At 50.9% G+C, this 12163-nt stretch overlaps 1 protein-coding gene across 1 annotated transcript in view; it reads left to right on the forward strand.

Annotated features, from left to right (window-relative positions):
- Nucleotides 1-12163, forward strand: part of CRYL1 (crystallin lambda 1) — a 55044-nt gene continuing 42881 nt past the window's right edge. Inside the window, exons 1-2 of the mRNA XM_040266811.1 lie at nt 1-1527; nt 4392-4499. Coding sequence (XP_040122745.1) covers nt 1235-1527; nt 4392-4499 — 401 coding nt within the window. The 5' untranslated portion in view covers nt 1-1234. The remainder of the gene's footprint in view (nt 1528-4391; nt 4500-12163) is intronic.

Consider the following 12163-nt stretch of genomic DNA (forward strand, 5'->3'; position numbering starts at 1 on the left):
AGAAACTTGAGTGAATAAATGACTCAGTGGACCAAAAGGTGCTTGCAGGAAGTTCAGATGCTTTAGGAAAAGGGCAGTCACCCAACACTGGGTCGAGTAGTCACAGTTTCAGAGAGGAAGTGGGGCTTGGTGATTTAAAAGAAGACAAATTTTCGGGTAATTTGTGGTGAAGGCACCATAGGAGCTGGGGCTTCATTATAAATCCAAATAGCTTTGTGACGGCTTCCCTGGTGGCTCAGCTGGTGAAGAATCTGCCTGTGATGCAGGAAACATGGGTTGGATCCCTCGGTGGGGAAGATCCCTTGGAGAAGGAAATGGAAACCCACTCTAGTCTGTATTCTCCATTCCAGTATGGAGAATCCCATAGACAGAGGGGCCTGGTGGGCTACAGTCCATGGGGTCGCAAAGAGGCAGACAGGACTGAGCAACTAAGCCCCCACGCATAGTTATTTCAACATTTAAAGCCTTATCTTGGGGACATCTTTGCTGTGTCACTTTTCTCTTAAGTGAGTTGAGTGCCTTTTCAAATGCTGACCGATACCTTGTGAAACTGCTCTGGCTCTGACATTCCTCTTTCCGTTTGGTCTTGGGAAGACAGAGGAAGGGCCCTGCCGGTCAGGGTCACGCGTTTCCGCTGGAGCGCTGCCTTGACCTGGATGGCTGGCGTGGGCCCCCTCTAGTGCTGCGCTGACAGCGTGGTCCCAGGCACGTGCGGCCCGTTCCTCCGCTCTGTTTCCGAAAAGAGCCCGGGGCGGCGCGGGGACACTTCCTCCTTCTGGAAGAGAGACCAGCTCGGCCTCTGGGAGGGGGCTCCAGGCCTTCCAGTGTGGTGGACACCCCCTCCCGCCCCCAGCCCTCCTGTCTGCCGTCCCAGGGCTCCCGGGCCTTGGCCTCCTCTGTGGAGAAAGGCGGGTCTTCCTCGAAACTGACGACAGTGTGAACCCAGCAGTGGGGCCTGAGCTCCTGCGCCCGGACGTGGTGCTGTCTTCACACGGGAAGGGAATTCCAGGGGTAAATTTGGAGGTTCCTTTAGCGGTCGCGCCTTGTCCTGGTCTGGAGGTGTCCCCCTCCTTGTGCACCGACTTTGGGGGTTCAGTAAGGAACTGACCAAAACAAAGTGAGTCACTAGAGTCCGAAGGGGTAGCTCTCCCACCGGGCTCCCATCCACGTGACGCTCCCGGCACCTCCTCCGTGCGCGCTCCGGGGAGAGGGAGGCGAGTGCTCCGCACGCCGGATGGTCCCGGCCGCTCCCACCACCGCGCCCAGTCCTGAGCTCGCCGCCCGCCTCGCCCACAGTCCCGCTGGCCCCGCAGCCCCGCCAGGACCCCTGCGCGCCCGCGGGGCGTGGAGAGGTGGAGGCTCCGCCCGCGCCCCACCCACGGGCCAGGCCCCGGGGCCCTGCCGCGGCCGCGGGGCGGGCGGAGCCAGTGCCCGGGTGGCGCGCGCCGCAACTGTCTCTTCGGGCACCGCGCGGGCCATGGCGTCCCCAGGGTTCTCGGCGCCCGGCGGGGTGGCGGTGGTCGGCAGGTGAGGGCTCGAACCAGCGTGCCCGGGAGGGTGGCAGGTGGACGCGGTCGTCATCGCCCGGGGGGCTGGCGGCGCGGCTCCGATGACCCCAGCGCGCCTCCCCAGGACTGGGCCGGGCCGGGCCGGTCCTTCGGGCCCCGCTGCAGCCCGGTTGCTGCGCGATGAGGTTGCGGGCGGAGTTGGGCGATGCGGGCCAGGCGGGGACGGTGGCAGTGGGCGCTGCGAGCGGACGTAGGGCTGTGTGGCCGCGGATCCGCACAGGTGTGTTGTCTCCTTTCCCGTCCGAGGGATGGGCGCGCAGAGGGGTGGTGGGGCCGAGATCTGGGTCAGGCGGGGCGCGGGCGCGGCGGGAGAGTCTTGCGCCCTCGGGCCTGAGGCTGTTCCTGGGCGACCCCGCCTGGCCGGGGAGGAGTGGGGACCCACTGTGCGATCCGGATCCAGATCCATGCGTCCTGCATGGCGAGGGCGCCCTATCCCCAGGGCATCCGGGTTCTCCGGGACTTGGGTGTCGGGTTAGCAGCTCAAGTCCCATCCACGGTTTCCTGGTTGGTGCTCCATCCTCTTTTAAAACTCCTGCAGTTTTCATTTTTTAAAGAAGACGTCCACGTGCACCTCTCCGTTGGTAAGCTGGCATAGCGAACTACCCACTGGTCGGTACTTCTTGTTTGTCATCAGCACACCTTCTGGGAGGCTCGGTGTCGGGTTACGCTGCCCAGGGGCTGGCCTGCCTGACCAGTCACAGCGCGTCCTGAAATAAGTCTGAAATAAGTCGTGTCCGGGCCCCTCCTTGAAGCCCCTTCGAGGAAGGGATCAGGGTGCTTTCTGTCAGCTTCCCTTGCAGGGAGCAGTGGCTTTACCTGTGCCCGTGTGCTTTCCAGGCGCGAGGGCTACTGCCTGCCCCCTGAAGGGATATAAAATATAGAAGAAAGTGCACTTTGTCCTGGGCGTGGTGACCTTGCTTGCTTTGCAGCCTTTGTCACGGTCAAGTGTGTATCAACCACAGGCTGAGACTGGCCTGCTTGCTGGCACTCAACAGTGTTCAGTGGAGTCTAGAGTTGACAGTACAGGGGACCCTTGGACCACTGGCTGGTGGAGGACACCCACCTGTCCATTCCCACCAGAGAAGCCAGGGTAATTTACCCTCGGTTCCTCTGCATCAATGGTACCCAACTGCAGATCCCAAGTTTTGTAGGATTTACCATTTAAAAAAGCCTGCTTATAGGTGGGCCCCAGGAGTCCAGCTCCTGTTGTTCCAGGGTCCACTATGCCTTTCTCCAGCTCTGATTGTTGTGCAAAGGAGCCGTGCTCTGGGAGTCAGTTTATTGCCAATTCCCTAAGTTGATTGACTGCAAGAAATTGCAGAAAGCGAAGAGGAACTAAAGATTCTCTTGATGAAAGTGAAAGGAGAGTGAAAAAGTTGGCTTAAAACTCAACATTCAAAAAACTAAAATCATGGCACCTGGTCCCATCACTTCATGGCAAATAGATGGGGAAACAGTGGAAACAGTGACAGACGTTTATTTTTTTGGTCTCCAAAATCACTGCAGATGGTGACTGTAGCCATGAAATTAAAGACGCTTTCTCCTTGGAAGAAAAGCTATGACCAACCTAGACAGCATATTGAAAAGCAGAGACATTACTTTGCCAACAAAGGTCCATCTAGTCAAGGCTATGGTTTTTCCAGTAGTCATGTATGGATGTGAGAGTTGGACTATAAAGTAAGCTGAGTGCTGAAGAATTGGTGCTTTTGAACTGTAGATTGAAGAAGACTCTTGAGAGTCCCTTGGACTGCAAGGAGATCCAACCAGTCCATCCTAAAGGAAATCAGTTCTGAATATTCATTGGAAGGACTGATGTTGAAGCTGAAACTCCAGTACTTTGGCCACCTGATGCAAAGAACTGACTCATTTGAAAAGACCCTGATGCTGGGAAAGATTGAAGGCAGGAGGAGAAGGGGATGACAGAGGATGAGATAGTTGGATGGCATCACCGACTCTATGGACATGAGTTTAAGTAAGCTCTTGGAGTTGGTGATGGACAGGGAGGCCTGGCATGCAGTAGTCCCTAGGGTGGCAAAAAGTCAGACATGACTGAGCGACTGAACTGACTGACTGAACCTCCCACACCTTTAACACCTCAGGAAGCAGCCATCTCCACCTCTGGGGTGGCCCTGCTTCCCTTCCCTTCTCTCTCCCCCCCTCCCTCTCCCCTCCTGTCCCCTCTGGCCCCTTTCTCTCTCCTGTCTCCCCTCCTGTACCTCTTGTCTTTCTCTCTCTCAACCCTATAGGTGGCTGGGGAGTGTGAATTAACTGCTAAAACCTGGCAAAGTTTTTGTATTTCATTCTTGGGTTTCAACAAACCAAAACAGGGGCCCAGGTTCCACACTTGGTCAGGGAACCAGATCCTGCATGCCTCAACTAATACCTGGTGCAGTCAAGTACATAAATAAATATATATATAAAAAATAGCATCTCCCTTGTGGGATTGTTTTCACATTAATAGAGGTAAGACGTGTACAGTTTTAACATCATCATCTCGAGTGGTGGTAGGAAAAACTGAGGAGGTGGGGGAGATGCTGTCTCTTTTCTCCGGGTCTGGGACTCAGCCAACACTGGTCAGTTGGGGGTCCCTGGTGCGTGGATGCCCTGCCCCTCCCTGCTGCCCCTCAGGTCTGGAGGGCACTGCAGTGAGGACCCAGGACCTCTTGTGTGGAAGCAACATTTTAAGTGGATACTGCTGTAAAAACGTGGAGTTGTAAGCCATCAGGTGTTTCAGTAACAGGATGCTGTGTGCTCTGACACTGGGCTGGTGTGGAGTGGCTCCACTTTCCAGCTGACCTGCACCTCTGCCTTCTTTCCCTGCAGCGGGCTCATCGGGCGGAGCTGGGCCATGCTGTTCGCCAGCGCAGGCTTCAGTGTGAAACTTTTTGACATTGAGCCTCGGCAGGTGACCGACGCACTGGTCAGCCTCAGGTGAGTCCCCTGCGCATGCGGAGGCCCTGTGGCCTCAGCCCATCTATTCGAGCCCTTGAGGCTGGGGTCCTCCTTCTCCTGTGGGGTTGTAGCCTTGGAGCCGGTGAAGCAAGGCTGAATGAGATGTGGATCCATCCCACAGCAGGGGCTCAGACTGTGAGGACAGACTTCCGGGGGGAGAGATGTGCAAGGGGGCTGGAGAAACCCAGTGTAGACCCTCGATTTGCGGCCCAAGTGAGTGAGCTGTTGAGTGGTTCTGTGCCACATGCCCGGGAGCTGCACTGGCCTTCCCCTGCAGGCACGGAGGTCCTGACGTCCTCAGCTGTGTTCTTACCTGTTGCTCTGTATGGCAGGACCGGGATTAACTGGGATGAGTGTTGTCTGAGGTGTGAGAGTGTGCGTACTTAGCAGATGCTGAGCGTTGAGCCCACAGAGGGTGGTGTTTTAGGGACCACCTCAGGAACAAAAAGAATAAGAACCAAAGGAAAAAGGCTGAGACAGGGAGGCCAAAAACAGAAGGACAAACTAATTCATGGGTTGCCCCCGCTATGATGCCATCACTGATCACGGCTCTGATCATCTCAGGCCTTATCAGGTAGTTACTCTCCTGGTTGGGGGCATAGCTGTGAGCATTAATTTGAATGTGCATTTTGTGTAACAGAAGATGCTTTATCATTGGCTCTTTGAGAAGACAAATATATAGGGCATGATGTCAGGCTCTAGGCCTCGAGAATAAGAACCCAAAACCCAGAGAAGTAAAGTTGCTTCTTACGTAGAGTAACAGGTAGCTGGTGACTAGGTGAAACAGCTTTCAAAATGTGATGCTGGAAACTTCTGAAAGTCCCTCGGACGGCAGGAGATCAAACCTGTCAATCCTAAAGGAAATCAGTCCTGAATATTCATTGAAAGGACTGATGCTAAAGCTGAAACTCCAATACTTTGGCTACCTGATGCGAAGAGTGAAGTCTTTTCACTCATTTGAAAAGACCCTGATACTGAGTTGGTGACACAAGCAACCAGCCCTGTCCTGAGGTGCTTTCAAAAGTCACCTCATTAACATAACAAAAGACACTTTATCGCTCCCCTGCACAGGATGTTCCGAGGAGTTTTAGGAGCTCTGTGTCAGCTCTTTGAACACCAGTTCAAAGATGTATGTCACAACATCACAATAGTAATAGATGCGAAGATGAAAATATTAATATTAACACATTTTGTGGTGGTTTATCCCTATTGTTTAGTCACTAAGTTGTGTCCGACTCTGCGACCCCATGGACTGTAGCTCTTCTGTCCATGGGATTCTCCAGGCAAGAACACTGGAGTGGATTGCCACTTCCTTCTCTAGGGGATCTTCCTGAGCCAGGGATCAAACCCACGTCTCCTGCATTACCGCTGAGCCACCAGGTTTATCACTGTAGGCATGGAGAAATGGTCCTTTCTTTGCTTCTAGGTTCTTTGGGTGATCTGAGAATTAAACTGATGTAAGGCAGATGGCCTGGAAAATCCCATGGACGGAGGAGCCTGGAAGGCTACAGTCCATGGGGTCGCTGAGGGTCAGACACGACTGAGGGACTTCACTTTCACTCTTCACTTTCATGCATTGGAGAGGGAAACAGCAACCCACTCCAGTGTTCTTGCCTGGAGAATCCTAGGGACCGGGGAGCCTGATGGGCTGCCGTCTATGGGGTTGCACAGAGTCGGACACGACTGAAGTGACTTAGCAGCAGCAGCAGCAGTAAGGCAGATTAATAGGAGAAAAACAAATGTTATTCTACATGGATGGGAGCCCCATGAAGCAGTGGGGGCCCACAAGGAAGTGAGGGGCTGAGGCTTCTGTAAGGCCTGGTGGGTGGAGGGGTGGTCAGGATGTGGGGAGGCAGAGGAGGCCTTTCCCAGGAGGGAGAGGAGACCTGGCCTGCTGTGTGGGTGTTTCTCGGGTGAAACACTCTTCTGATCCAGGCCCACCCCCCCAACCTCCCCACTCCCTGCCCCGAAGTATAAACATAGGCAGTTGAAGGCAAGTTTAGGAGAAGCTCTTGAACCTGCTGGGTTTTGATTGCCTTTAGGTCAGAACAGTCCTTGTGCCACGGTGGCATCTTTTGGGGTGAAAAACCCACTCCCTTCGTTGCCTTGAGTGTTTGGTGATCTCTGAGCTCACATGCATTGGCTCTAATCTGTGGAAACCCAGGGCTTGCACCGGTCCTGGTGAATGCCCTGCGGGGGCGGTTTCTGTCTGGACAGACTGGGGTCTTACATTGTCTCCTTCACACCTGACCTGGGGTCTCAGGCCCAGGTCCCCCCTACATGTACCCTCAGGGCAACCCTGCCTTTTGCTGGTTTCAGTTCTTTCATTTTTTTAATTGATAAATATTTTCTAATGAAACAACAACTTTCAAATTTCTGGGTTTTCTCTTTTTAAAATTGTTATTCAGTTGCTCAGTAATGTCTGACTCTTGCTACTACATGGACTGCAGCATGCCAGGCTTCCCTGTCCTTCATAGTCTCCCGGAGTTTGCTCAGACTCATGTCCATTGAGTCAGTGATACCATCCAACCATCTCATACTCTGTTGCCCCCTTCTCCTCCTGCCTTCAATCTTTCCCAGCATCAGGGTCTTTTCCAGTGAGTCAGTTCTTCACAAAGTATTGGAGTTTCAGCTTCAGGTGGCCAAAGTATTGGAGCTTCAGCTTCAGCATCAGTCCTTCCAGTGAATATTCAGGACTGATTTCCTTTAGGATTGACTGGTTTGATCTCCTTGCTGTACAAGGGACTCTCAAGAGTCTTCTTGAACACCACAGTCCAAAAGCATCAATTCTTTGGTGCTTAGCCTTCTTTATGGTCCAACTCTCATATCTGTACATGACTATTGGGGAAACCATAGCTTTGATATATGGACATTTGTTGGCAAAGTAACGTCTTTGCTTTTTAATAAACTGTCTAGGTTTGTCATGGCTCTTCTTCCTAGCTGTGGAGTTCATATAATTTTCACACGTCACAAAGTACTCCCAATCATTTAAAAATGTAAAAATCACCCTTACCTCTCAGGCCACAGGGCAATAGTGGACTCTGGTTTGCTGACTGATGTACTTTTCAGTTCCGTTATAGTTTCATCTCTTATGTTGTAGATCCAGTTCCACTGCACCTGTAACCAAGAGAAAACTAAGATCCCTAATTAAAAAGTTCTTTGTCCTATCTCTTGGAGTATTTATATTGATAGACTTTATTGTTTAAGTGTATCATGAAAGAGTTTGGCCACTTTTTAAAGTCCTTTCAGGCATCAAGGAGAACATAGGGAAACTGTAAATAAGGTTTTCTTTTGCTTAGACTAGATTAAAGGCTTTCCTATAATATTTTCCTACTACTTTGCTTAATTAAGAGCTAATATTTTAAGTATTATTGGTGGCCAGTTAAATTGAGCTTTTGGATATCAGCCTAAGATTTTTGAACCAAGGAACAAACAAGCAACACCCCTTCCAAAAATCAGTTAGCAGCCTTATTTAGGAAAAGCAAATGTCCTGAATTATGTGTCTTTGCTCATGAGTGGCTTTCTTTCTAGTCCCACTCCTCTCCCCTCACCACGTGGAAGCTGACTGCACTTTAATGTGCAGAACTGGTTGTGCTTCTCTGGCAGGAAGCAGGATTTCAGGGTATCTTGTGACACCTCTGCTCAAGTTTTTGCTGGCGAAGCTGCTAGGAGGATCAACTGTGAGTCATGTCTCCTCACCCTCCTGATAGGGGAGAGGTACACTCAATTTTAGGTCTTATGACTTGGGTAAGGCCACCTACATCCCTTTTTTTTTTAAATTAGGGAACTAAAAGATCTCTCATGCCACAACTAAGACCCAGCACAGCCAAATAAATACTTTAAAAAAGAAGCAGCAGCAGCAGTATAAACTGTATCTTCCCGACTAGATTGAATTGACTGGTGTTTGGGGAGAATGGATATATGTATATGTGTGGCTGAGTCCCATTGCTGTCCACCTAATCTTTTTCTAACAGAGTGGGAAAACGAGTCTCTTAAAACCTCAAGTATTCAAACTTGTAACAGGGAACTTGACCTTGGAAAAGCCTATTAGCAGATGCTTTGCTGCTTGGCTTTTCTCCAGCAAATGCTCAATGCTTGGCCTATCTTAGAGCTCAAGAATTTGAGAGGGTGGTTGTATTTCAAGAAGAAAAACACAGGTTGAGTAAACAAAGTTGAAATGTGGACTTGGATTGGGAGTGTTTTGTTTCTCATGACTTGTGTTCAGTTTCATTTCCATGTGGTGACATGCCGGGCTCACCTCTCGGGACCAGGACCCCAGCCTGGGCCGTGGTGACATCTGAGTGACAGCCCCACGTGGGGGTAGAGGGCCAGCTGCCCGTCTCCCTGGAGCCCTGGCTGAAATCGCCATCTTTGGGTGAATTCTGCTCGTGTCTCAACTGCCATCTCTGTCACGTGGAGATGGTCATTCTGAACTTGAGTCACTGAAAATGGATCTGCTTTTCTACGTGGACATGGATTTAGTAGACCAGCAGAAGTGGTCTCTGAAAACTCGGTGGCTGCTCTGAGCTCTGTTGCCTCGGTAGCTGAACTTCCTATCCCGACAGCTGGGTCTCTGACTCGGTTAACTTGCCACCCAGATCTGTGCATTTGCTTCAACATCTTGAACCTGGATTTGATCTGGATTCCTCTGGACTGGTCTGGTTTGAAGCTGCCTTTTAGTTGTCCACGTAGCTTTAGTTGGAATAATTGAGGTTAATAGATCACAGAATGGCCTCGCATGGCTCCCATCCAAGTCTTGCTACAGTCACTGAAAAATGTATGCAATCTGGGTGTAACCATAAGAAACATCACAAGACATTCATGGAGAAATTTTTTTTAATTTAATTAATTAATTTTTATTTTTGGCTGTGCTGGGTCTCCGTTGCAGCACAGACTTTTCCCTAGTTGTGGCGTGTGGGGGCTGCTCTCTAGTTGCGGTGTGCGGGCTTCTCATGGTGGCTTCTCTTGTTTCGGGCACTCTAGTGGTGGGTCAGGCACTCTAGCACGGGCTCAGTAATGGTGGGTCCCGGGCTCAAGAGCACAGGCTCAGTAGTTGTGGCACACAGGCTTAGTCGTCCCATAGCGCCTAAGATCTTCCTGCACCAGGGATCCAACCCAAGTCTCCTTCATTGGCAGGCAAATTCTTTATCACTGAGCCACCAGGGAAGCCATTGCCGAGAGATTTTTTTCAGCTGTATGAAGGCCAGTAAAGAAGAAATAAGTTAGCGGGCAGGAGCCTGTCTGCAGGGATGTAACCAGGAGGGTGCAGGGCAGTGGGTGACCGGACCTCCCTGGGCTGAGAAGTTCCCAAGTGACCTGAGTGCTGTCGCCAGAAGCTGACTCCAAGGGGCCGTGGGTTCCGTGGGTCGTTGAACCTGACATATCTGTGTGTTCACAGGTCATGCTGTCCCTTGGCTGTCACTAGGACAGTCCAAATGATTGCTTCACGTCACTTATTGACTCTTCTTCCCAAACAGGAATGGTTTCCCCTTTTCTGATTTGTGAAAGTTGTCATTGTTGTTCAGTCGCTAAGTCAGGTCTGACTCTTCGATCCCATGGACTACAGCACGCCAGGCTACCCTGTCCTTCACCATCTCCTAGAATTTGCTCAAACTCATGCCCATTGAGTAGGTGATGCCATCCAACCATCTTATCCTCTGTTGCCCCCTTCTCCTCCTGCCTTCAATCTTTCCCAGCATCAGGGTCTTTTTCTAATGAATCAATTCTTCGTATCAGGTGGCCAAAGTATTGGAGCTTCAGTTTCAGCATCAGTCCTTCCAGTGAATATTCAGGGTAGATTTCCTTTAGGATTGACTGGTTGGATCTTGCTGCATCAGTTCTTCAGTGCTCAGCCTTCTTTATGGTCCTACTCTCACATATCCTAATTGTACACTTAAAACTGGGGAGAAGCCAGAATACTTTGACTGTCTCTGGCTGGTAGGGTGAGGAGTGACTGCTCTTGGGTTCAGGGAGTCACACCAACATCCCCATCCTGTGGGTTCCAGGCGTGTGGACACATGTGTTCCCTGGGCCAGAGGGCTGTGAAGGCTCACATAGGATTAAGTAGGGTGTGGACACAGGAATGTGAGTTCTGGTCACTTCTCCCTGTGAGGTTTCCCTCGGGCAGTGGGTCTGGGCACGCAGATCCCCAGGTCTCCTGTGGCACAGATGGAGAGATGGTCTGCCTGCAGCATATTGGCCTTTATTTGCCTCTGGGGAAGTTTTCAGATTGAGGTGTCCAAGGCACTGGGCCAGTCACCCACATGAGTAAGTGGTGTGTTGGGGGGTCCGTTGGCAGACTGGGGACTGGGCCCTGTGCTGTCAAGCAGAAGTCTCAGTTCAGTTCACTCAGTTGTGTCCAACTCTGCGACCCCATGGACTGCAGCACGCCAGGCCTCCCAGTCCATCACCATCTCCCGAAGCTTGCTCAAACTTATGTCCATTGAGTTGCTGATGCCATCCAACCATCTCATCCTCTGTCGTCCCCTTCTCCTGCCTTCAATCTTTCCCAGCATCAGGGTCTTTTCCAGTGAGTCAGTTCTTCTCATCAGGTAGGACTAAAGTATTGGAGCTTTAGCTTACTGACCAAACTGATCACATGGACCACAGCTTTGTCTAACTGGATGAAACTATGAGCCATGCCGTGTAGGGCCACCCAAGATAGATGGGTCATAATGGAGAGTTCTGACAAAATGTGGTCCTCTGGAGAAGGGAATGGCAAACCACTTCAGTATTCTTGCCTTGAGAACCCCATGAACAGTATGAAAAAGCAGGTCTGGAGCTCCTCTTTTTAATAAAAGGCTTGGTATTCTGCCTCTCCCCCTGCCCCCCACACACTTCAAAGACATTAAAAATAATAAAAATGAGATGAATGAATGAAAAAAGAGTGTCCACACCGTGTTCCACTGCAGGAGCCAACAGGGCCCCTTGACAGGGTCCCGGGCTGGGACCGCCCTCCCCTTCCCGGGCTGGCGTCTTGTCTCCTGGCTGGCCTCTGCCCTGGGCCTTTGTGGGTTAGGATTTTCAGTGGCAGAGGCCAGGTCACCTCACATTCGTGAGCTTGGTCCTCCTAGTTCTGACCTCCCGACTCTTTCCCACCATCAGCAGCTATCTCTGCACCTCAGACCTCAGGGAAGAGGTGGGGAGCGGAGAATCCTGCCAGAAACCTTCCTGGGGACTCCATGACAGGCTGACAGTGAGGTGCCAGGAATACCCTGAAATAGCTAAAAGCCTATGCTGTTGTAGTTTAAAATTTTTTATTAGGGGAAAACATGCATAAAGACAACTATCACTACAGAGTGTATAACCCAATCCCTCAGTCTCCAGTCTGCTGTCCTGATCTGACCTGGGAACACAGTCTTCTGTTTGGGAAATATTTGTGTTGTTGTTGTTGTTGTTGTTTTTGAGAAGTTCTTATCTTCTTAAATGAGTAAATGCTGCTTTTGAATAAAATCTCAAAAACAAATATATTTTAAAAAATCACCATATGTACCCTATACTGATCATTGTTAACATTTCTTTTTCTCCTAATTCAAAACATAGTTTTGCTTGTTAGGAGGTGTCTTTTGAGTCCTGGGTGGTGCTCCACTGCCCTCTAGAGGTGAAACTGGTTCACTGCAGTCACCTGACCAGGTAGCATATGA

Source organism: Oryx dammah, unplaced genomic scaffold, assembly GCF_014754425.2.
Source record: "Oryx dammah isolate SB20612 unplaced genomic scaffold, SCBI_Odam_1.1 HiC_scaffold_24, whole genome shotgun sequence".
In the NCBI taxonomy this organism is placed as follows: Eukaryota; Metazoa; Chordata; class Mammalia; order Artiodactyla; family Bovidae; genus Oryx; species Oryx dammah.